This window comes from Garra rufa, chromosome 9 (assembly GCF_049309525.1).
Source record: "Garra rufa chromosome 9, GarRuf1.0, whole genome shotgun sequence".
Lineage (NCBI taxonomy): Eukaryota > Metazoa > Chordata > Actinopteri > Cypriniformes > Cyprinidae > Garra > Garra rufa.
The window spans coordinates 38,173,957-38,200,831 of NC_133369.1; the positions used below are offsets into that span (position 1 = coordinate 38,173,957).

Genomic DNA, 26,875 nt, shown 5'->3' on the forward strand with positions numbered 1-26,875 from the left:
GCAATAGTTGCATATGAGTGAAAAGATGAATCTCAAAATCATACAGTCATTGTTGGAAAGAGCTCGAATACACAAAAATGATGAAAAACCAAAGAATTTGTGGGACCTAAAAGATTTTTCTGAAGAAGTAGGCAGTTTAACTTATAAGGACAAACAAGGGATTCATGAACAACTATCACTAAACAAAACAAAAACACACCAATGCTGTGAATCATTCAGGTAACAACACAGTATTAAGAATCAATATGTAAACATTTTTATAAATTCAACTATTGTTTTCTCTTGTGGATTATATGTAAACATCTTTTATGTGAAATATCTTATTCAGGTCAGTACTACATAGAAAATAACATACATTTTCCATGATCCCTCTCATTTTGGTAAAATAATTAACATTTTGCAGATTCTGCAAGTTTTAAGTACTGTTTTAAAAGTACTGTTTGTTTGTTTTTAAGTACTGTTTGATCATCTGATCAAGGTGGTTATGGTTGGTATACCACTTTGGACTGGTAAAAAACCAGATACTATTTTCCAAAAACCAGTTTCAGCTGACATAACTGACATATACTAATTCCATTGTCACTTTTTATACAAGAAAATTGCTCTAAATATAACACTTTATTACTTAAACTGCACACTTGTTTGCTTTAAATCTTCAAACGTTTTTCTTTTCAATGCTTCATTGCACAAAAATACTTTTCCACTTTGCAGTTCACCCTGTTTATTTTGTGTTATTTGATCGGTTCATATACTGTTCTGTAAGGTATTATCTTGTTTGCATGTTTACATTTATTTTGTAATGATTTTTCAGTATCCCTGTAGTTCAAACAGTAGAGCATTGCCAAGCTCATGGGTGTGATTTCCAGTGAATGCATGACCTCAAGTCACTTTGGCATCTACCAAATATGTAATGTGCATATTATTATTTATTGGTCTTATTTGCTTAATGATTTGAAGAAGTGTAATGGTGTGTACAACACCATTGAGTGCAAGGCTAATTTCCCTTTGGTGACAGCAAAGCAATACAAATTTCAATTCACAGAGGTTTTTTTAATATAAAATTCATTATGACTGTGCAAACAGAAAAAAATGGACTATGGAATAGTTGGAATATACATAATGTGGACAGACTTAGATTAAAGGGACTCTTTAATGACAAATGAAAGCAGTCATAATTTTCAGTCTGGGGCTACTTCAAAAGTGTTTAATAAGGTATTGAAAAATAATCTCTCTCTCACTCACACACACACACACACACACACACACACACACGCACACACGCATACCGCATAAAAAGAGCTTCATGAAACAAAAACAGCTTCATTAAACTTCCGCTAGACACAAAAAAAACATCAATTTTCAGTCTCACTGAACAGACAACTATTAATTTGCTTTTATGTTTATTCAGGTCCCTCCCAGAGGAGATCTGCGTCTTACCTGCCAACTGCTTGAACAAATTGCTTATTATATTTCAGCGTCATCGTGCATCAGTCACATTTCATTATTTATTTCACTGTTCAACTCCACGAGCCTCATAAAAGACGGTGTGAGAAGGGAAGGCTGGAGAGCTGTGATATGTAAATGGCAGATGGATGTGTGAAGAAGTGTGTGCAGCAGTACAGTGAGCTGAGCGTTACTGTAGACGACTCCACAACACTTTGGCTGTGGCTTTTCGGCTGCCGACATGACAACTTTTGATTTTTCCGACGTGGAGGCATTTTTGGACTGCCATCCTGAGCTTTTTGAGGAATATCTCGCCAGGAAGGGAAAATGTGACACCCTGAGCAGGTGGCTCAAAGAGCATCAGCCGTCCAAAACCTCACCGGTGGAGGAGAAACGCGGAGTGCCGAGGGATCCATTCTGGACCACGAACCCCGACGGACTGAAGCGTAGATCGTCCCACATGGAGCTCCGCAGGAACTTCGCCCGGTCCAAAGCGATGACGGCGCACCGGACCTACGACGAGCACGTCAGTCTCACGGCTCACGAGTCCCAGTCGAGTATGCGACGACGCGCGCTCCTGCGGAAAGCCAGTTCGTTACCGCCGACCACGGCGCACATCCTGAGCGCGCTGCTCGAGTCCCGGGTGAACGTGCCTCAATATGCCTCCAGCGCCATTGATTACAAATACAGACTCAAAGAGTCCAACGAGAGGGAGTTTTTTCTCGAACTGGTTAAGGACATTTCTAACGAACTTGACATGACGAACCTCAGCTACAAGATTCTTATCAATGTGTGCATCATGGTAAACGCAGACAGGTGTTCGCTTTTCCTAGTGGAGGGACCGTCTCATAAGAGGACACTCGTGTCCAAGTTTTTTGATGTGCACTCGGGTACGACGGTGCGACCCTCTTCAAGCACTCTGGACTCAAACGAGGTGCAGGTTCCGTGGGGAAAAGGCATCATAGGTTATGTAGCAGAACACGGAGAAACCGTCAACATCCCGAACGCATACGAGGTAGCCATGCGACTAATAACACTGACAGTACTTTGTTGAGGGGTTTGCTGGTTTTACATAAAAGACGTCGAAACAAAAGGTTGAAGGTTAAGAGTTTTTTTATATATAGGCAGGTTGTTTTCAACAGGGTTTTTATGCTTTCACGAATTATACAAGTTAGTCACAGTGTGTATTTTACCTGTTGCCAAATACACAATAAATAACATCGCGTTCGCCTGAGGTAAACATAACAGTAAGTTTTAAACGGGTACGTCAAATAAGCTCGACTAAAACATCAATTTATGACAATATAGAAACCATCACAGAAATTATGATGGCTTCCACTACAAATACCATTACAAACAATCAACTTTTAACCATTAAAACCAATAAAAATGGTTTTCTGTAGTGTGTTTTGGGATATATTCCATTAGGATTTGTTGGTTTTAACAAGCCAGCAACAGAAGGTGACCAGTTACCAGTAGAAACCCACCCACAGGGTCCATTACAGTTTTTATTAAAACAGTACAAGTCCTATAATAACCAGTAAAACCATTACCCACTCTGTGATGGTTTCATGTTTTTTTTTAGCAGACATATACAGTAGGGCTTGGGTGCATAAAACTATTGAACATTTCCACTGTTATTGCACATGAGATAAGAAACAATTTAATCAATGGTACAGAAACATGTTGTCAGACTATATTGGGGTAAGTTGTCACAATGGAACCTGCCTTTAAACAGCCTATTATAGACTTTTAGCTACTTTTAAAGTAAAGTAATTATGAAACAAAACTATTAATGAAACAGTAACATTTTGTGTCAAGAGCAGATAAATCTCAAAATGTTTTGGCCAACATTTAAAAACACAGATTGCCCCAAGTTTAATATTTCAGGTGAAATCTACTCTCTTTATCTCCACCTTTTTCTTTAATGCAGAAGTAAGCCTATGGGTAAGACATCCGGTTCATTGGCTGCTATAGGGAAATAACAAAAATAACAACATGCAGTAAACGGTAAAACTATTTGTACTACAAACCAGTGAGCTCATAATTAAGAAACATACATTAAAATATGGTAAGACACACAAATTTGCAATATCAAGCAGCAAAACGAGCTGTTTTGTACAGCTAAAAATGGCTGTGGATGAGACTGGAAGCCAGACTCATAAAATCTACAAATGGCCACACACTCTTACAACAACAAAAAATGGATGGTTTACACATATGCCAGTGTGGTTTTACAGTGCTCTCTTGTTTACCCAGCAGCTATAGCATAAAGATAAAGGTTTAGAATCACTGATTATTTGGATTATGTCAAAAGGTTCAAGAACCTCACATTCCCCATGTGAAGATATCGTGATTACAGCATTGACTGTTTCCCCATCTTCAAATACACACTAGCAGTCGTGCGTACACGTCATTATATCATGGCCACAGGCAAGCCTTCCCTAGTACACTGTGGTCAGAAGAGATCCATTAATGCAGTCCAGTGAAGTTGCCACTTTCCCATAGCAGTCCATTGGAATTTTTTTGCTTTTTACTTAAATGTTGGTGGCAATGAATGCAGTTTGTACCCAAACCCAAATAAGTGACTTAAAGGAGTAGTTCACTTTCAGAACAAAAACTTACAGATAATGTACTCACCCCCTTGTCATCCAAGATGTTCATGTCTTTCTTTCTTCAGTCGTAAGGAAATTATGTTTTTTGAGGAAAACATTTCAGGATTTCTCTCCATATAATGGAAAGAAGGGTCTTATCTAGCAAAACAATTGGTTATTTTCTGTGTGTACTCTGTGTGGAGATATAAATTGTAAATGTTTTTAGAAAATAACCGATCGATTCGCTAGTTAAGACCCTTCTTCCCCGGCTGGGATCATTCAGGGCCCTTTGAAGCTGCATTAAAACTGCATTTTGGAAGTTCAAACTCACAGGCACCATAGAAGTCCATTATATGGAGAGAAATCCTGAAATATTTTCCTCAAAAAACATAATTTCTTTACGATTGAAAAAAGAAAGACATAAACATCTTGGATGACAAGGGGGTGAGTACATTTTCTGTAAATTTTTGTTCTGAAAGTGAACTACTCCTTTAATAAAGTCAAAGTAAAGTTTGACTTTATTAAAAAAGAAATTGCATTTTGGTTACACTTTTAAAGGTGTCTTTGTTAGAGTGTAATTACAAACGGAGTAATATTAAATAACAACATGTACACTACCAGTCAAAAGTTTTTGAACAGTTTTTAAATCTTTTTTTAAGAAGTCTCTTCTGCTCACCAAGCCTGCATTTATTTGATCCAAAGTACAGCAATAACAGTAAAATTCTGAAATATTTTTACTATTTAAAATAACTGTTTTTGAATATATTTAAAAATGTAATTTATTCCTGTGATTTCAAAGCGGAATTTTTAGCATCATTACTGGAGTCACATGATCCTTATTATTATGTAAAAAACAGCTGAGTAGATTTTTTTCAGGTTTTTTGATAAATAAAAATTTCAGAAGAACAGCATTTATCTGAAATAGAAATCTTTCTCTTGTGTAGGACCATCGGTTCAGTGATGAAATTGACAAGCTGACGGGCTATAAGACTCAGTCCATTCTGTGCATGGCCATTCGCAACAGTGACGGTGAAGTCATTGGTGTCGTCCAGGCCATCAACAAGAACCCCAGCGGAACTCCATTCACAGAGGACGATGAGAAGGTAAGCTTTGTTCTCCTTTTCTCTTGGCTTCGTGCTGATATTATATTCTAAAGTATCTGCTCCAGCTAGTGGATTTATAGCCTGTTACATTCTCCAGATGCCTATTATAACATTGCCCAAACTTTAACTGGTAATGAAACTCTAGAGTGTGAATATAATTGCTGTGCTAAATCAAAAGAGATCGATGAATTAGCACCTTGGCGAATATCCTGCTATGCTGGAGCACAAGTAGTTATAGATTTAGAAAATGAGTTATTCATATTTGAAGATTTATTCTTTATTCATAACCTCAGAAACAGGAGCATAACCAATTGGAGCCCTGTGGTCATTTTGCACATTTATCGAGTGGCTGCATATATCAAAGCTAGATGTGATACTGGGAGAATTCCAATTGGAAGTGAGAATCTCTATGCCCTACTCACTTAAGAGGGCAGAGTTCTTGGAGTGGTGACTTTGGATATTGATGAATCAACCTAAATACTTTCATTTCTACTAACAAAACAACATTTATGGGTTAAATCAGGTAAAAATAGCCCTTAAAAGGGATAGTTCACCCAAAAATTAAAATGCTGTCATTAATTACTCACCCTCATGTCATTCCAAATCTGTGAAACCTTCAACAAGACAAATTAAGATATTTTTGATGAAATCTGAGAACTTTCTGACCCTCCATTTTATGAGGCTCCTAGAATAACAAGCTCCTTTCAGAATCTGCAAAATGTTAATTATTTTACCAAAATAAGAGGGATCAAAAAATGCATGTTGTTATTTATTTAGTACTGACCTGAATAAGATTTTTCACATAAAAGATGTTTACATATAGTCCACAAGAGAAAATAATAGATGAATTTATAAAAATGACCCTGTTTAAAAGTTTATAACATAGTATTGATTCTTAATACTGTGTTGTTACCGGAATGATCCACAGCTTTCCAACAATGACTGTATAATTTTTAAATTCACATTGAGGACAACTGAGGGACTCATACGCAACTATTACAGAAGGTTCAAACACTCACTGATGCTTCAGAAGGAAAAAAAACATACATTAAGAACCAGGGGTGAAAACTTTTTGAACTTGAAGATCAGGGTAAATGTAACTTATTTTGTCTTCTGGGAAACATTTAACTGACTTCTGAAGTCTCTGAAGGGCAGTACTGAGTGAAAAAATATGATATTTAGGCAAAATAAGAAAAACGTACACATCTCCATTCTGTTCAAAAGTTTTCACCCCCCTCTTAATGGATTGTTTTTCCTTCTGGAGCATCAGTGAACGCTTGAACCTTCTGTAATAGTTGCATATGAGTCCCTCAGTTGTCTCAAAATTATACAGTCATTGTTGGAAAGGGTTCAAATACACCAAAACGCTGGAAAACCAAAGAATTTTGGGTCGTGAAGGATTTTTTCTGAAGAACAGTAGGCAGTTAAACTGTTCAGGACAAACAAGGGACTCATGAACAACTATCACTAAACAAAAAAACACAACTGTGATCATTCAGGTAACAACACAGTATTAAGTATCAGTATTAACAGCATCATTTAAATGCAACTATTATTTTCTCTTGTGGATTATATGTAAACGTCCTTCATGTGAAATATCTTAATCAGGTCAGTACTAAATAAACAATAACATGCATTTTGATCCCTCTTATTTTGGTAAAATAATTAACATTTTGCAGATTCTGAGAGGGGGATGTAAACTTTTGACCTCTTAATTTGTGTTCCGAAGAAGATCAAAGGTCTCACCATTTTGGAATGACATGAGTGTGAGTAATTAATGACAGAATGTTAATTTTTAGGTGAACTATCCCTTTAAGTTTCAGTATAGCAGATCCAGTACTGCAGTGTCTGGGCACAAGTCAGTCTGTACCCGCAAATCTCATCCTTTCACTTTTATCACTGCTTTAAAACAGCTCTCTATAGATAGTAATTAATAGCAGAGAATTTCTCTTTAGAATTATTTATGCCAAGCAGCCCTGAAAGCAGATACACATGCTAAATGCCCTAGAAATAAACTGATGAACTGGTGTGATGCCTCCAGTTCTTCTGCCATGCATCAATCAGACTGCAGCTTTGAAAGCATCACACTTTTCTCCACAGGTGCTGCAAATGTATCTACCATTCTGTGGAATATCGATCTCTAACGCCAAACTCTTCTCCGAATCCCGCAAGGAGTACGAGAGGAGCAGGGTGAGTCAAGACCTGCAGAAATGTTGCTGAATAAAACTCAGTTTTTCAGACTGATTCAAAATCTGCCTCTAGACGTCTCAGGCAGTGTGTTGTTTGATTTTGTAAGCTTGTTTACAATCCTCAAGTCTCAAGGTTTAAAATATTTAATAGTCCGCTTGAAGGCCTGTGTTATCTGAATACATTTCGAGCTGTTGCTGTTGTTCCTCAAGGCCCTGTTGGAGGTGGTGAATGATCTGTTCGAGGAGCAGACGGACCTGGAGAAGATCGTGAGAAAGATCATGCAGCGTGCGCTGACATTGCTGCAGTGTGAGCGCTGCTCTGTGCTTCTGCTAGAAGACATCCACTCTCCTGTGAGATTGCTTTTTAGTCCTCTTTTCTGGCATGATTTTGGTCCATCCTTATTTTTTCGTGTTTTCATTGTCTTTTCCTATTCATTCCACTTTTCTTAAAGAGATAGTTCACTCAAAAATGAAAATTACCCCATGATTTACCTCAAGCCATCCTAGGTGTATATATCACATTCTTTTTTTTATTCTCAGATGAATTCAATTGGAGTTATATTAAAAAATGTCCTGGCTCTTCCAAGCTTTATAATGACAGTGAATGGGTGTTGAGATTCTGAAGCAAAATAAAGTACATACATCCATCATAAAAAGTACTCTACATGGCTCTGGGGGGTTAATAAAGGCCTTCTGAAGTAATTTGATGTGTTTGTGTACAAAAATCCATATCCACATTTAAAACTTTATAAACCATACTCTGTAGTTTCCGCTAATTGTCGAATGCGCATTCACAAGAGATTGGTGTTCACTGAGATTGCAGTGGATTTTTTTTATATAAGGCAAAAGGAGACTGGTTTTCCTTTGCTGTAACAAAACTTGGTTCTCACAAGACTAGCATATTCTTACCAAAGCTTATGCTACGCTTATGTCCTACGTCATCCGCTGGAACGCCACTCTCTCGTGAATATGCGTACGACGAAGCTGGAGATTACGGTTTATAAAGTTTTAAATATGGATATTTTTCTTACACAAACACATTTACTTACTTCAGAAGGCCTTTCTTAACCCTCCAGAGCCATTTGAAGTACTTTTTATGATGGATGGATGCACTTCATTGGACTTCAAAATCTTAACACCCATTCACTACCATTATAAATCTTTGAAAAGCCAGGACATTTCTTAACATAGCTCCTGTAAACTAAAGTATTGCTAGTTGCTGAAAACGTAGTGTTGGTGATTTTAAAGTCATGCTAACATGGAGTAATTCGTTTATAGCCTATGTTTAGCTTTTTACTTCTGCTGATTAGTAATGTGTTCATTTGTGAAGATTATTATGATGAACAAAGCATGTAAGAATCATAAACTTCTGCTGGTCATGAAGCTTGTTCCTCAACAATCCAAAAGTCAGTGAAAAAACCTATTGGATTTTTGTAAAGGAAATCTGGGTGATGTTAACTTCTGGGTTGGCCTACAAAATGCATCATCACTATAGTGCTCTATATAGCTAGACTTCTTAATAGAACAACAGTCTATGGTTGTCACTGACTGTGTATATGTTTCATCCAGAAGAGGGCACCGTTCTTCAGCACTTGATAGTTCAGAGTTATCACAGAAGAAGTTGTTGCACAACTGAGAAGAAGCAAGTAAAATAGAGGGTTTGCACTTACAGTACGTCACGATTTGGTCAGTTACCCGGATGCGCGGCAATATTGGTGATACGTGGATGTAAACAACAGCATGGATTGCACGGTTATTGTAGTACTGAATACGTTGTTCTGCACATTTATGCTATCTAAACAATGGAAAAAAATGTGTGGAAGCTGCTAAATCATTTAGAGAAGGACTTAGTAAGCAGGAAAGGGCACAATATTTTGACAAACTAAAGTTAATGAGTGGTAAAGATACAAACGAGCAGTATTTATTTAAGATATTAGCATAATATTTCACCTGACTGGAAATGATAAGAACAAACACAAATATTGTCAAGATTCTTGCCCTGGAAAACCCTGGGTTAGTTTGGCCAACCACAAACTCTTTTTGTTCCTCAGATAGTTTTTGCACTTTTCTCCTTGATTTGTTATAACTTTTTGCTAAAATGTTTTCTCTGCCCGACCGATTAGTACTGCCCAAAACATGACAATAATTGACCATTTTCAGCAGCAATGATCAGCTAAACATGCGAGTTTCATTCAGATCAGTGGCAATGTTTATGCTCAGTGCCGCCAAAATGGCCGTCGTGAAAATTCTCTATAGTGTTATACAGTTTACATTTAAAAGAGAGACCCAAGTCATATATAGGTACTTGAATATCACAATACAGATCAGACTTAAAACAAGTACGCGAACATCTATCTGCCACCAAGAAAACTCTAGTAACTACATAGCAAAGTGCTTTTAAAATACTCAGAATACGTTGAAAATGACCCTACACTCTTAAAAATTAAGAAGAACCTTTTTTGTCTAAATGGTTCCATAAAGAACCTTTAACATCTGAAGAACCTTTCTGTTTCACAAAAGTTCTTTGTGGCGAAAGAAGGTTCTTCAGATTATAAAAAGGTAAGAAAGAGATGGTTATTTAAATAACCTTTGACTGAATGCTTCTTTGTAGAACCATAAATGGTTCTTCTATGGCATCACTGTGAAGAACCTTTTAAAGCACCTTTATTCTCTCACTGTGTTCATAGGTGGTGAAGTTCTCCCAGACGTTTGAGCTCATGTCTCCACTGTGCAGTGTTGATCATGACATCAGGTGAGAATAACGGGATTATTGATAATATGACAAACTGCTAAATGTGTATTTTTTAGCATATGTAATGTAAGCGGGATGTCCAGCAATGTATACCATGCTATGTATGTGTGTGCATTTGACAAAGTCAGCATGGAGAAGGTGTCTTGCTCGGACTGGCTGATCAATAACAGCATTGCTGAGTTAGTAGCATCAACCGGGCTGCCTGTTAACATTAGTGACGTCTGTCAGGATCCCCGCTTTGATGCTGAGGTGAGCAGAACACACCCTCCCAGACCGGTTTCATGTTCATTTTGATCACTTGGCTCAAACCAAAGTATGATTCAAAGCCCAATCTGGTATGCATTGTGAAAAAGAAAAAGAGTACTTATTATGGAAAAATAGAATGTACTTGAATAGATAGATGACCCAAAAAAGAAAATTGTGTCATTAACCCTTGTGCATTCAAAAAAAAAGTTACACATAGGTGCAAAATGGACAAAAATGTCCATGTCCAAAAACTGTCAAATATTGCATCATTTTATAGTCTAATGGACCTGGGTTAAAAAATTGCAGTTTTAATGGGTTTCAATATGGACATTTTTGTCCTTAAGGTCCTGAGTGTGAGTATTTTTATACAGAGGGTAAAACTGATTTTTTGAAATGAGGGTGAAATATTAAAATTTCAATAAAATTAAACACCTGAGTCAAAATTTATGCAGTTGGCATTAACACAGGCACACTTATAACAAAAAACAAAACTGAAATGGACAAAAATGTCCATAAGGTCGCACAAGGGTTAATTACTTACCCTCATGTCATTCCAAACCCGCAAGACCGTTGTTCATCTTCGTAATACAAATTAAGAAGTTATTTTTGATGAAATACAAACATTTCTGACACATTCTAGGTCCAGAAAGGTAGTAAGGACATCTTTAAATTAGTCCATGTGACATCAGTGGTTCAACCATAATTTTATAAAGCTACAAGAATACTTTTTTGCACACAAAGAAAACAAAACTAACAGCAAAAATATCCTAATTTGTGTTCTGAAGATGAATTGCACGTCGTACAGGTTTGGAAAGACATGAGGATGAGTAATTAATGACAGAATTTTCTTTTTTGGGTGAACTAACACTTTAAGCTTGTATATATGAACCCAAGTGTACTCAAACACACACGTGTATCATGCAAGCATTGTGTTTGCTACTCAGGCGGACCAGGCTTCTGGTTTCCATATCAGGTCAGTTTTATGCGTCCCCATCTGGAATCGGACACATCAGATTATTGGTGAGTTTCCCCACACAAACGCTTAACTGATTATATACAAACCCACAAAAAGAATAACTAAAATACTGTCTTACTTTAAATAGGTGTTGCCCAGATTTTGAATCGCTTGGATAGGAAGACATTTAATGATGCAGATCAAAGGTTATTTGAGGTGTGGCTTTATTCAAACATTGGATTTTGGAATAAAATGACTAATCAATAATTTAAAAGTGAATTAGAGTCTTGCATACTTACTTACACTACTGGTGCTTTCATAAATCGTATGCAGGAGTAATTTTCCTTTCCGTTGTTCCACACAGGCATTTGTTATTTTCTGTGGTCTCGGCATTAACAACACAATGATGTATAACCAGGTGAAAAAGACTTGGGCCAAGCAGTCTGTGGCTCTAGATGTGAGTAATATCTCTTGTTGTTTTAAACTGCTCATTAACATAACAGCTACATTTTTTGCTTGCATATAAATCTGTCAGACCAGTAGAGACAATTTATCGTGCATGCGTGGTGTGGTTACATAGTGTGCATAGTGTATGGTTGTTTCTGTCTTTTCCCAGATGCTGTCCTATCATGCTACATGCTCCAAGGCAGAGGTTGATCGACTGAAGGTAAGATAAAATATGATAATTCGGTCTATACTAAGTAGATGCCTCAGCACTGAAAATATGCTAATGTTTTAAATTCATTATTTATATGTATAACAAAGTTTTAGATGTTCTAACATTTTTGATCAGTGGTATATTTGCTGATCTGATGATGAAAACATACCTGTGGAACATTGGTATGGATGCGAAATCCATACCAATAAGTAGAAATCACTGCAGTTGCCAACAGAAATGAACACTATAGGCGGTAAAACAGTGAGCAATTCTAATCATTTTCGTACACAGTTATGATTACAGCTCTATATGTTTTGCTTTCTAGACATAACACGCTTGTTTGGTAGCTCAGCTGGCAGAGAATTGGACTTAGGATGCGAAATCCTTGGGTATGAATCCCGTTAAAAACATGACTCATGATGAAAGAGCTGAACGATGTGAGATCAGAACACAAGCTAAAACGGCATGCTTGTGATTGTGTTTTTACATCACATTCGCTTTTGTTCATACTATGAGGTAGGTTTAGGTGTAGTGCAGATGGTACGTTATTTTAAAACGTCACAAAGCATTAGAGTTATAGTGACACTCAATGGATATTTCAAGTTAATAATCATAAAAAAGTGTGTGATAAATCTGATTAAAAAATTTAAATATATTTAAATATATGATAAACAAGTTTCAACAGTAAGTATATTTTATCATAAATACTTGCCGGTATATTCGGCAATAACTATTTCAAAGACAAAATAAGCAAAAATTGTCAGTAAATAAAAAAAAAAAATTATATTATTTAGTAATGATGCAAAATGATCAAATGTGGCAGTAAAGATATTTGTAATGTAACAAATAAATATATTTTTAAAATAAATATTGTTATTACAATCAAAGAATCTTGAAATAATGTATCACAGTTTCCACAAAAATATTAAAAGGGAATGTTTTCAACACTGATAACAAGCACAAAATTAGCATATTAGAAAGATTTTTTTGAGCATCATGAGACATTGAAGACTGGAGTAAAAGAATAATGAAAGAAATTATGTATATAAAATATATTAAATTAGAAAAGTGTTTTAAATTATAATATTTCTTTTTACTGTATTGTTTTTATGCTATTTACTGTATACTTTAAAATAAATGCTGCATTGCTGGGCACACGAGACTTGAATGTTAGTGTATTTCAAGTAACTTAAAAAAATATAAAATAAGTCAGAGGAATAACAAAAAAAAAAATATTTTATTGATTTGTTTTATTATCTTTAATTTTTGTTTAAATTTAGGTTATAATTTATAATAATAATTACTTTGTGTTTTATGTCCTATTTCATAAAGCTACACTACCAGTCAAAAAGTTTAGGAATAGTAGGATTTTTTATGTTTTTTAAAGAAGTCTCTTCTGCTCACCAAGCCTGCATTTATTTGATCCAAAGTACAGCAAAATGTATTTATAATCCTGTTTGATCAAATTAAAGCATCCTTGCTAAATAAAAGTATTAATTTCTATCATCCAAAAAATAATAATTTTACTGACTCCAAGCTTTTGAATGGTATAGTATATATGTTACAAAAACTTTTTTATTTAAGATAAATGCTGATTTTGGATCTTTCTATTCATCAAAGAATCCTAAAAAATGTACTGTTTTAAATATTGATAATAATAAATGTTTCTTGAACAGCAAATCAACATATTAGAATGGTTTCTGAAGGATCATGTGACACTGAAGACATGTGGAAATTTTGTTTTGATCGCAATCAATACATTTTAAAATATATTCATACTGAATATGAAATATATAGTAAAAAATATTACAAAACTGTACTGTTTTACTGTAATCTGAATCAAATAAATGCAGGCTTAGTGAGCAGAAGAGACTAATATAAAAAAAACATTAAAAAATCTTACTGTTCAAAAAGTTTTGACTGGGAGTGTATAACTATAGCAAAAAAAAAAAAAAAAAATTTATTAAAAACTATGTACTAATTTATCATTTTCTAATTTGTTCATTCAATATCTGATTCATCGCAAATATTAGAAATGCCAGTAAAGCACATTTGAATTAAATATCAAAAGCATTGCAACTTACTGTACATGACCACCACTTTATTATTTTTTACAGCGTGAGATTCTGTAGTGTTGCAAAATGTGATACAACAAACCCTTGAAAGGCTGATATACGATTCACAGATCAGCAGCATATATAATATTTAAACCTTTTCTCCAGAGAGACGTGATGAAAACTTCAAATTAAACTCATACATTAGAGAGATAGATGTGTAAAAAAAAAACATCTCAGCTCCCAACGTTTTCTAGAAATTTATAGATGGTGGGTCCGAGACTTGAGAGAGTTGAAGTATTAATAATTGAAATGGCAGAGTGTAATATACTCTTTCTGTTTGAGCCCTCAGTGGATCAGGCTCTGCTCTGGTGTTTAATTGCCTTGCTACTGGAGTTGCTGAGATTGTCCCCTCTCCTCTCTCAGGCTGCTAAGATTCCCCTAAGCAGTGAGCTCGGGATCGATGAGTTCCACTTTAATGACTTTTCTCTGGACAACGACGCCATGATCACTGCCTCCCTGCGGATGTTTTTGGAGCTTGGTGTCGTGCAGAAATTCAAAATTGATTATGAGGTGAGGCAATCACCCTGAGAGAGGGGGCCAAAGCCAGTCCTACTGACTGAAAGAGTAAAGTGCTGCTTATATATGTATGCTGTGTGAAGCAGGGAGCTGGGTTATGGATTGGGGAGATACTGTGCTGCAGGCTGGTTCCTGAAACATGGAGAGGGTCTGGAGGTACGGCGTGAATACTACATTAAGCGTTTCTTTTCCCGCTCAGGTTCTGTGCCGCTGGCTGCTGACCGTGAGGAAGAACTACCGCACCGTAGCCTACCACAACTGGAGGCATGCCTTCAATGTCTCGCAGTGCATGTTTGTTATGATCACCGTAAGTCACAGATGATGATCAAAGTGGCCTTCTGGGCTGGAATATGTGATTTGATAGTTCACTCATGAATGAAAAGTCGTCATTTAATCACCCTCATGTCGGTCAAAACCTGTATGACATTCTTCATAAAGAGAACACTGGGTATTAAGTCCCTCTTACTGAAATATGTATTAGGAAACCCATGAAAGATTTACATTATTTAAAAAAATCCACATCATTTCATACATATTTTCAAATATGGGGTGCGCCATTATTTCGAAGACATCAAATGGCTGCACTCTGTGAGCTACTGGCACTACCTGTTGCTATTTTTACCGCAACACAACTCGGAAAATAAAATACTAATACGATGCCACATTGTGTGGCTTTTGGTTGTAATTTTCAGTCGAAGGGCAACAAAAGAATCGAGTCTTTTTTCTAGCAATAAGAAGAGGAGAAAACAATGAGAAGGTGCCTGTGGACAAAGAAAAAAGACTCTCCAATTTAGCCCTGATGCTTTTGAGGCTTTTGTAGATCACAGCTATTGAAAGAGCTTACAAATGGCAGAGACAAGAAACGCTAGATGCCATCCTGGCAGGATGTGAACATGCTGATGCTTGTCATGACGCCGCAGCCACTGAAGGAGTTTCTCAACGCTGATTTCACTCGATATCTGGGAGCATTTATACTCCTTTTGGAAAAAATCGATGGTATGGTATTTTCTCAAAGGCTACACTTATACCTCCATAGTCCGAAATATGTATAAAATGATAAGATTTTTTAAATAACATATTTTTTTTTTACAGATTTTTTACTACATAATTCAGTAAGAGACATAATTTATGTTATTTTAAGCCATACAAGTCTTAACACGTGGGGTTCCCTTTAAGTGAAACAAATGATTTGTTCCCCTGCTGATTTTTTATGTTAGCCCACTGACAAAGAAATGGATCAGTCTATAATTTTAATGGTAGGTTTATTTGAATGGTGAGAGACGGAATAACAACAAAAAATCCAGAAAAATGCATTTCAAAAAAGGTATACATTGATTTGCATTTGTAATGAGTAAAATAAGTATTTGATCCCCCATCAATCAACAAGATTTCTGCCTCCCAAGTGTCTTGTATACAGGTCATGAGCTGAGACTAATCTCAGTTTGTTACCTGTATAAAAGACACCTGTCCACAGTAGCAATCAATCAATCAGATTCCAAACTCTCCACCATGACCAAGTCCAAAGAGCTGTCCAAGGATGTCAGGGTCAAGATTGTAGACCTACACAAGGCTAGAATGGGCTACAAGACCATCGCCAAGCAGCTTGGTGAGAAGGTGACAACAGTTAGTGTGATTATTCGCAAATGGAAACACAAAATAACTGTCAGTCTCCCTCGGTCTGGGGCTCCATGCAAGATCTCACCTCGTGGAGTTTCGATGATCATGAAAACGGTGAGGAATCAGCCCAGAACTACACAGGAGGATCTTGTCAATGATCTTAAGAAAGCTTGGACCATAGTCATCAAGAAAACAATTGGTAACACACTACACTGTGAAGGACTGAAATCCTGCAGCTCCCGCTATAGGTCCCCCTGCTCAAGAAAGCACATGTACATGCCCGTCTGAAGTTTGCCAGTGAACATCTGAATGATTTAGAGAAGAACTGGGTGAAAGTGTTGTGGTCAGATGAGGCCAAAATCAAGCTCTCTGGCATCAACCCGCTGTGTTTGGAGGAGAGGGGAATGCTTCTTATGACCCCAAGGACACCATCCTCACCATCAAACATGGAGGTGGAAACATTATACTTTGGGGGTGTTTTTCTGCTAAGGGGACAGGACAACTGCACCGCATCAAAGGGACGATGGACGGGGCCATGTATCGTCAGGGCAGCCAAGGCAACAAAAGAGTGGCTCAAGAAGAAGCACATTAAGGTTCTGGAGTGGCCTAGACCTCCAGACTAGGGCTGCACGATACATCGTTTCAGCATCGTCATCGCGATGTACACATGCGCGGTAGTCACATCGTGGCAGTCGCGATGCAGGGCAAAATAAAAAAAAATCATGTGTATCTGATTTAGAAATTGACTGTCTATATTTCTAAACTTTCTATTCACGGATCTATATTTGTCTAATATAAAGTAATTAACTCATATTTAAGGGTTCTTTAAAAACTACAAAGCACATGTTGCTTCACCTACTTCATGCATGCAGTCTCTGATCAGCAGTGATCAGCTGTTCCTCCATCTTGGCTAAAAAACTACAAGAAACGTCTGACCTCTGTGATTGCCAACAAGAGTTTTGCTGTTTTTTTTTCATGTTTTGCGAAGGGGGCAAATACTTATTTTTACTACAATACTACAAAAAGCAATTGATTGACTGTGTTGCACACAAGTCATATCGATTACATTTATCATGGTTTTAAGGTGCTTTTTGCCTTTTTTTAGAGCTTTATAGCCCACTTTTATCGTATGGAAGAGATAAACACATTCAGTGTTCAACAGTAAAAATAAATTTTATAACAAGTGTAATTTCCATTCAAGGTTGTGAATTTAACTTGTGCGCAAAACTGGAATAAGCACCGTTTTCATCCAACGAGTCCTGATAAACTGGCAATATCACTAAGAAAAGTAGAAGCCACTGAATATAATAAATTTCATATATAATAAATTACTTGTGCCTCAGAGCGAGCCGATAAAACACTGGTTAGTCAGGTGATCCTGTCCCATAGCGCAAAATCACATGCGCAATTTATTCGGTAATAACATTCGCATTAACACTTTTTCACACAAGTGAGCGTTGAAATTTTTTGCGAATTTGAGGGATTTTCTTTCGAAATTTGCCATTTCCATCACTCATTTCTTATGCAATATTTTAAAATGCACATCAAAACAGGGTGATGGTAACATAGCTATTATCAGTAAATGATGACATGACTTTCATTGTTGGGTGAACTATGCCTCTAATGATATTCTCAGGTAAAGACTGTAAATGCATATTGTTTAATTCAATAATGTTCTTTAAAGCCATAATTTAATGACTGAATTGGAGGATTTGTATTAGTGGGATTCTCTGTTGCGGTCCAGACTGCTGGGTTCCAGGAGGTGCTGACCGACACTGAGACTCTCGCGCTTATGGTTGGGTGTTTCTGCCATGACCTGGACCATCGTGGCACAAACAACGCCTTTCAGGCAAAGTAAGTCAAAAGTCAGTCAGTTTGAATTAGGTCAGTGGCTCTTAGCTGGATAGTTTAGATTTTACAGTGGGCCTCAAATGATGACCCAACAGTACCAACACAGCACCAAAGTTGTCATGTAAAAGTAAAGTTCTTCATGGTTGAGGCATGTTATCTAATCTGTCAATGTTGGCATCTGTCTAATATCTGACTAGCTTCCACTAAATGAGCAATTAAAGTCTTTTTTATTTTGCTGTCCTAATTCTGCATGTTTACTTGCATTGTATTATTTGCATTTCGATTTTTTTCGCCCAGTTAAAATGTCCAAATATTTTTAAAACAAGAAACATTTACCACCATTTTCAGTAAGATTATTTAAAATGTTTTACAAAAACTTCTCTTATGCTCACCAAGGCTGGATTTATTTGATTAAAAATACAGCAATGACAGAGAAATATTATCATGCAAAATAACTATTTTCTATTTTTATGTATTTTAAAATGTAGTTTATTCCTGTGATGCAAAGCTGAATATTCAGTCTTCAGTATCACATGATCCTTCAATCATTTTAATATACTGATTTGGTGATAAAGAAATATTTCTTATTATTAACAATGTTAAAAAAAGCTGTGCTGGTTAATATTTTGTGGAAATCATGATACCCTTTTTTCAGGATTCTTTGATGAATAGAAAACAGCATTTATTTGAAATTCTACTGTCACTTTTGATCGATTTAATGCTTTGATGAATAAAAGCAATATTTTAATTAAAGGAAAACATATACTGATCCCAAATGATCTTTCAACAGTAGTATATCTGAGAATAAGGTAATACAGTTTGTTTCCAGAGAATTTATCTTAAATTATTTTTTTTACACAATTTACCAATGGATTATAAAAATAAAAAACCTAATTCAAGATATATTTCTGAAAGAAAAAAAGATTTAATATTTTACATAATTTTAGTAGTGGAGTCTATTTAGTTTGACCTGTGTGTGTACAGCAACATATAATGTGCTTATTGTTTTATATCTGATCTATGTTGTGCTCCCAAAGGTCTGGGTCAGCACTAGCACTGCTGTACGGAACATCTGCTACACTTGAGCATCATCATTTCAACCACGCCGTCATGATCCTGCAGAGTGAGGTGAGCAAACAGCATCAATTATCATGTCTGTCAGGTCAGGTCTCATAGATGAGCACTGAGCATTAGAAGTAAAAGCTTTTCATACATAAAAACTACATTTGTACTCTTATTTGTAACACAAATAGGCAATTAATTGTTTTTTCATTATTTTCACTAGCATTTTTTCATGTATTATTCAGTAATTGAAAAGTTTCACAAGACATCAAACATAGTTTGTACAATGGGGCCCAAAACTCTTAAAAAACTGGCTGAAATTCAAAATCAAATCAAATTCAAAATGTAAATAAACAAAATTTCATAGGACTCCGCGGTGTGTGAGAACAACGATCTGCAGAACACAATGGACATTGTCAAGCAATAGAGTAACAATGAGTCCCTCTCACACTTCTCCTGTAATGGATTTGCAGAAATGACCCATTTTACCCCAGTCCACATTTGCATGTCTCAGTGGATGGAGCGAATGCAAATGGATGTCAGCGTTTGATTAAGTGGCTGATTGAGCTCTGAGCTGTTTAATCATGACCAAGCTCTGTATCGATTTCCTGTAGACGTCCATTGAGCTTTTTTAACCAACACCAATTAACTGTGCTAAGGAGATTCCCCTCTTGGGTCAGCTGCACTGAAGCAAGGAGAGAAAGAAATTGCTTTCTATCCCGGAGCCTGAACATGCATAGAGAACTTTGGAGACTCGCTCTTTATGAATGATACTCAGGGGTGTGAAGTGAGCGCTGCTTTCATGATTGGCTTTATTTCAGCAGAAAAGACAGGGCTTTGTAAGAGTAATAGAACTTGGAATGAGAGATGTGCTTTCTCCACATCTCTGGTGGAGAGAGTGGGGTAAGCTGTTCCACATTTTACCTAAAGGGGTAGTTCAACCAAAAATGAAAATTCTATCATTAATTACCAGTGTTGGGTGTAACGCGTTACAAAGTAACGCGTTACTGTAATAATATTACTTTTTTCAGTAACTAGTAGTGTAAGGCATTACTCGTCCGAAAATTGTAATATTATTACAGTTTTCCCGAGCTAGTTACTTGCGTTACATTTGCCAGTAGCACCTTCATTACACACAAGGCACACGACAACACAGAAGGGAAGGGGAGGGGGGCGTGAATGGGAACAGTGATTGGTCTGGGTTTGGCACGAGGTATCATTAAATTACCATCACCGATTGGTCGACACCCGGCAGCCAGCAGCAGAGCGGCACTTGCAAATAGAGACCTGCAAACCCGCGGGACCCAACGCAAAAGACAAGAGTGCGGCGCGGGACAAAACTTGATGGACAAGTGCGTGTGCTGGTGCGGGCGGGTAGAGACTCGTGTGTGTGTGTGTGTGTGTGTGTGTGTGTGTGTGTGTGTGTGTGTGTGTGTGTGTGTGCGGGATGCGGGAAAATAAAATGATTCGCGGGACTCCCGCAATATAGAAATATCTAAACATAAAATATCTAAAAAAAAAAAAAATGTGTTCATCTATTGCACAAAAGCAGCAAGAACAACATATATTATTAGTAAGAGCAAGAATAGGCAGTTTCGATTTAAAACTTGTTTGCAGCATGAGCAATGTAGCCATCTGCTGATTTTTGGAACGCATCGCCAATCAGTGGTGTTTAAGATAGAATTCACTCACTGCTCAAAACTTTTGAACAGTGCTGAATATTGCGTGCTTACGAATCACAACACACGTAGACCTTTATGAAAGATTAATTGTGCATAATATCCATTGTGTTATAAGAGCTTTATGAGATCGCGTATGCACTGGATGCACGCAGTAGGTCATGCTTTTTTGTTTAGAATAACAGTTTTTTTGTGTAAGAAAAAAAAATGTAACTAGTAATATAACTAGTAATATAACTAGTTACTTTCTCCAGGGAGTAATAAAGTAAAGTAAGGCATTACTATTTTTGAGAGTAATATGTAATATGTAATATATTACTTTTTTGAGTAACTAACCCCAACACTGTTAATTACTCACCCTTGTGTCGTTCCAAACCTGTAAGACCTTCGTTCATCTTCGGAACACAAATTAAGATATTTTTTATGAATCTAAGAGCTTTCTGACCCTGCATAGACAGCAACGCAACTGACACGTTCAAGGCCCAGAAGGGTAGACAGGACATTGTTAAAATAGTCCATGTGACACCTGTGGTTCAACTGTAATTTTATGAAGCTACGAGAATACTTTATGTGCACAAAGAAAACAAAAATTACCACTTTATTCAACAGAGTAGCATAATGTATGCGTGTGATGCTGTTGAACGTTGAACGCAGAACGTCCATCTCTCTTAGTTCTTCGCCTGTAAGACCTTCATTCATCTTCAAAACATAAATTAAGATATTTTGATGAAATCCGAGAGCTTTCTGACCCTGCATAGACAGCAACGCAACTCACACATTCAAGGCCCAGAAAGTTTGAAATACACTCTTAAAAATAAAGGTGCTTCACAATGCCATAGAAGAACCTTTTTTGTCTAAATGGTTCCATAAAGAACTTTTAAAACATTTCAAAAAAGGTAAGACAGGTAAGACAGATATGGTTCTTTAAAGAACCTTTGACTAAATGGCTCTTTGTGGAACCAAAAACAGTTCTTCTATGGCTTCGCTGTAAAGAACCTTTTGAAGCACCCTTATTTTTAAGAGTGTTGTTCAAACTTTTTTGGGCCTTGAATGTGTGAGTTGCGTTGCTGTCTATGCAGGGTCAGAAAGCTCTCGGATTTCACCAAAATATCTTAATATGTTTTTTTTGAGGGTTAGTTATTAATTTTCATTTTTGGGTGAACTATCCCTTTAACCCCACAGCGCCTATTGAATCATACTGTATTTTAAACACAAATTTAATTTCTAAGGCCTGTAAATTATAAACATCGTTTATGTGCCTTTTGACGTCTGATTGACAGTTTATACTTTTTTATTAGCAAGTAAAAGGTCTTTTAGTATAATTAAAATAAAAAATCCACAGGTTGTGGTAAACATGTATTTTGCTGTGAAATCTTTACTGATTTTTATAAAGTAAATGTAAAAATACATTTTATATTGCTAGTAATATTTCAAGATGAACTCCTACTGGACTGAAGCAGTGTACTGTAGGTACCTGAATCATTTTCAGAAAAACCAGGTAAAAATGATTATAAAATATATGATAATGGAATTTTTATTTAAAATGATATCTCTTAGTCATCATTGTATTGCATTGCATTAAATTTTTTTACCCACAATAAGAACTACAAAGCTTTGACCATAAAATTAAGCATTTAACTATCATCTTACAAAGACATTTTATTGATATTTGTATAAATATGTAGACTATACACATTTAATGTACGTAGTCTGCTATACTGATAAAAAGATCTCACTGATTTACATTACAAGCTATCAGAATTTATTTATACTTTTTGGCCATATACATATCAGCAACTGCACCAAATTGCATATTTTTGCAATTTGGTGCAAAAAAGCACATAAAAGGTTATGTTTTTAAGTTATAGGCCTTGGAAGTTTGTGTATCAAACACTGTATGATGCACTAGATGCTGTAGGGTTGAAGGGACAGTTCACCTAAAGATAAAAATGCTGTTATTAAAGGAGAACTCCGGTGTGATATTGACCTAAAGTGTATTGAATCATGATACCGAGTGTGAACGTACCTTGCATATCTCATCTCGGTTTGTGTCCAGCTGTCCGAAATCTGGGGTCAGTAGCCGACGCTAATAACAGGTTGTCAATGAGAGTCAATAGGGCATCGAAGAAGCCATGTAAATAAATCACTGTTTTACGCCATTTACGAGGCACAAAGTAGCTCCACACTTCATTGGTAGACTTCCAAGGGCCCTGACATTTAAAACGAGACATTGAGAACTCAGAAAAAGCACCGGTAGTTTATTTACAAGTAGATTTATACAGACATTTTCCACCAGGAACAGACCGGTCGCCGCCATCTTGAATTTAGTCACGATAAGTCGAGTGTCGAGCACGAAGGAAACTACAACCTGATAAGTTGATAACCTGATAAATTCCTTGGTGTTCGACACTCGACTTATCGTGACTAAGTTCAAGATGGCGGCGACCGGATTTTCTCTTCCAGGTACTGTCTGTATAAATCTTCTTGTAAATAAACTACCGGTGCTTTTTCTGAGTTCTCAATGTCTCGTTTTAAATGTCAGGGCCCTTGGAAGTCTACCAATGAAGTGTGGAGCTACTTTATGCCTCGTAAATGGCGTAAAACAGTGATTTATTTACATGGCTATTCCGATGCCCTGTTGACTCTCATTGACAACCTGTTGTGAGCATCGGCTAACTGACCCCAGATTTCGGACAGCAGGACACAAACCGAGATGAGATATGCAAGGTACGTTCACACTCGGTATCATGATTCAATACACTTTAGGTCAAAATCACACCGGAGTTCTCCTTTAAGTACTCACCCTCATGTTCTTCCAAACCTGTAAGACATTTGTTTATCTGTGGAACACAAATTAAGATATTTTTAATGAAATTCAAGAGCCTTTCTGACAAGTTTGGGCCTCCCAATATAATGCTAAGGTGTTTTTTACTCCATATTCTCCTATATCATGCTGAATTACCCATAAAAGCCTGATCTATCAAATATGATGCTAAAAAAAACATACTTTTTTAATTTTTATTCCAAACCGTGTCAGGCTTTACAGGCTTAAGCTGTCCTCTAGGTAAGAAGCTTAAATGAGTAGATCTAATTGTGTTTAAAGGTGTCTGCTATCTACTAAATTTAAATAAAAGCACTGGGCTACAAAAATACGATTCCTCCCCCCACTGAGATTTTAGGAAGATAAGATGACTCAACAAATTTCATCAGTTTTTCTCCTAAATAATCCTAAAGGTCTCAATAAAATTAAATGTAATGATCTACATTTGTTTTTCTCTTTCTTTCTCTCTTTTCAGAAACTTACCGTTTTATTCAATATACAACCATCAAGGTTGCAGGGAAATATGAAATGTTCCTCCTTCCTCACATTGTCATGCATTTGCACTAGATTAAGCAAGTGACCCACTTTGGCATTTTAGACATCTTGCCCCACTCTCCTCTTACTATTGCAAATAACACTTTTGACATGTAATATTCAATATTTAATAATCTTTTTCTCATTTTTCCTGTCTTTCAACAGGGTCACAACATTTTTGCTAATCTGTCCTCCAAGGAATACAGCAACATGATGCAGGTATTGAAACAGGCCATTCTGTCCACAGATCTCACCTTGTACTTCAAGTAAGTAACAGTATGAAATGGCATATGTGTTTCAGTAGTCATTATAAAGGGTAGAGACCCTCAGCTTCAAACAGCTCTAAATATTTCACCAGATGCATGTAATTCACATTTAGGCCACAGAGAGGCACCATTTGAAAAGAGGCAGAAAAGGTGATATTAAGCCCCCTTTGTTCAGCCTGGTGAAGATCTCAAAGAAGCCGTGAAGAACATTAAATAAAACCAAATAGTAAACTTGTAATTAATTAAAATTCTTGTTTTGTTTTCTCAATATCCATTGGACATAAAAGAAGAAGAACCAAGTTCTTTGAGTGTGTTTTGTCTGGACAATTCAGTTGGAGTGTTGAAGAACATAGAGACATGTTCAGGTGAGTGTCTACAACTTTTAAAATTGATAACAGAAATGCCAGGATCCACTGTAAATATCTATGTACATATTTAAACATACCAGGTCTATGCTGATGACTGCGTGTGACTTGGGTGCCGTGACTCGACCATGGGAAATCTCAAAACAGGTTAGACAGACACAGCAAAAAACAAACAAAAAACCCATATTATTCTGTTTTTGTCTTGTTTTCCAGTATAATATCCTATTTTAGCATTTTTTTCTATAGAAAACATATATACAAATTCGTCAGATTTATAAAAAAAAATTCTCCACAGGGTAAGAAAATTATAGTACTGCATATTTTATGAAATATAATGTCATATCTCTTATGTTTCTAATTCCAGGTGGCTGAATTGGTGACCAGTGAATTCTTTGAACAAGGTGACAGGGAAAGATCAGAGCTGAAGTTGACACCAGCTGTATGTTTTCTCTTACCAATAGAGAATTGTTTAGCTTTTCAGAGTTTTAAAGTTAAATTTGCTGATTTGTCTGTCAACTCATTCAAAATCTATTTCCCATCCAGGCCATTTTTGACCGCAATCGTAAAGACGAGCTTCCTGTGCTTCAGTTGGAATGGATTGACGGAATTTGTAAGCCGTTATACGAGGTAAAACAGTTAAGTAGATGAAGCAAATGAATTAACTCCAGCTAATTAACTTTTATACAGTGATGATAATGTGTTTTATAGGCTCTTGTGAAGTTGAATAGGAAGCTTCAGCCAATGGTAGATGGAATTGATGCCAACCGAAAGAAGTGGGAGGAGCTTTGTCTGTCCTATCAGCAAACACGCAGAGCCTCTGAGTGCATCTCCAGTCTGGAGGCAGGAGAGACAGAATCCTCTCAGAGTTCAGACTCCACCCATGAGCCGGAATCAAGTCAGAGTGAGGTGACCAATCAGAGCGAAGACTCCACCCATAGTGTGGAGCCAAATCAAGCCACAGTAGCCAATTGCAAATAAGAGGCGTGATGTAAGGATTAAAGGACGGCCTACTGAGTCAGGGGTTCCTAAGCTATTTTGTCTGCCGAACCTCTAATACTTAAAAAATATTTACTTGAAGTACCCACTGAGATTTTAAGATTTTAATAATCTAACAACATATTTGCATATTCACAATTATATGATGTTGGTTAATGGTCATAACTTTATTTAACAAAACTGAGATTAATTATTTAATCTTTTTTTTTTTTCAGTTAATGTTTTATTTTGTACTTATTTCAAAATGATCTATATACAAGGCTGCACAACTTGTCCAAAAAATTATATTGTGTTATTTTGTTCTATATGCCGATTTTAAAAGTAATATGTTCATCTAATATAAAAACCTTTTATATTTTTTTCTGCTGAAACCAAGAATAATTTCATTTTAAAAATACATTTTATTTTACACTTTATCATTTTACACATCTTACATTAGCATTCATGGACAGTACATAAACACATTTTTAATGTGTTTTAAAGAAGTCTCTTCTACTCACCAAGCCTGCGTTTATTTGATCCAAAATACAGAAAAGGTTTTGAAATATTTTTACTATTTAAAATAGGTAGTCACATGATTTTTCAGAAATCATTTTAATATGCTGATTTGCTGTTCAAGAAATATTTTTTAAAATGTATGATCAATATTTAAATCAGTTGAGTAAAATTTTTCAGAATTCTTTTATGCATAGAAAGATCCAAAGATCAGCAGAAATGTCTGAAATAAAAAGATTTTGTTACATACACTATACTATTCAAAAGCTTGGAGTCAGTATAATTATTATTATTATTATTTTGTATTTTCTTTGGAGAAAATAAATAGTAGAAATTAATAGTTTTATTTAGCAAGGATGCTTTAAATTTCAAAAGATTTATATTTCAGATAAATGCTGTTCTTCTGAACTCAACATAATAATAATAAATGTTTTTGAGCAGAAAATCAGAATATTACAATGATTTTTGAAGGATCCTATGACTGGAGTAATGATGCTAAATGTAGCTTTGAAATCACAGGAATAAATTACATTTTAAACTATATTCAAATAGAAAACAGTTATTTTAAATAGTAAAAATATTTCAAAATTTTACTGTTTTTGTTGTACTTTGGATC

At 36.0% G+C, this 26,875-nt stretch overlaps 1 protein-coding gene across 1 annotated transcript; it reads left to right on the forward strand.

Moving 5' to 3' along the window:
- The first annotated feature begins 1,684 nt into the window (after positions 1-1,684).
- pde11al (phosphodiesterase 11a, like) lies at positions 1,685-25,835 on the forward strand. The gene is made up of 20 exons (XM_073847487.1): positions 1,685-2,458; positions 4,982-5,140; positions 7,241-7,330; positions 7,540-7,680; positions 10,017-10,081; positions 10,210-10,330; positions 11,272-11,347; positions 11,431-11,498; positions 11,647-11,739; positions 11,899-11,949; positions 14,421-14,567; positions 14,773-14,880; positions 17,935-18,044; positions 19,079-19,169; positions 24,303-24,403; positions 24,691-24,768; positions 24,852-24,915; positions 25,133-25,207; positions 25,312-25,395; positions 25,477-25,835. Exons 1-20 carry the CDS (start codon positions 1,685-1,687, stop codon positions 25,744-25,746), a joined length of 2,766 nt encoding a protein of 921 aa, XP_073703588.1. The 3' UTR covers positions 25,747-25,835.
- The last annotated feature ends 1,040 nt before the right edge of the window (positions 25,836-26,875 follow it).

Bases quoted from the DNA above. Each gene is read 5' to 3' on its own strand.
- pde11al (XM_073847487.1), top strand. From the start codon at position 1,685: ATGACAACTTTTGATTTTTCCGACGTGGAGGCATTTTTGGACTGCCAT. The intron at 7,681-10,016 runs GTGAGATTGCTT...CTGTGTTCATAG, and splicing joins TAGAAGACATCCACTCTCCT to GTGGTGAAGTTCTCCCAGAC. The intron at 24,404-24,690 runs GTAAGTAACAGT...TGGACATAAAAG, and splicing joins GATCTCACCTTGTACTTCAA to AAGAAGAACCAAGTTCTTTG.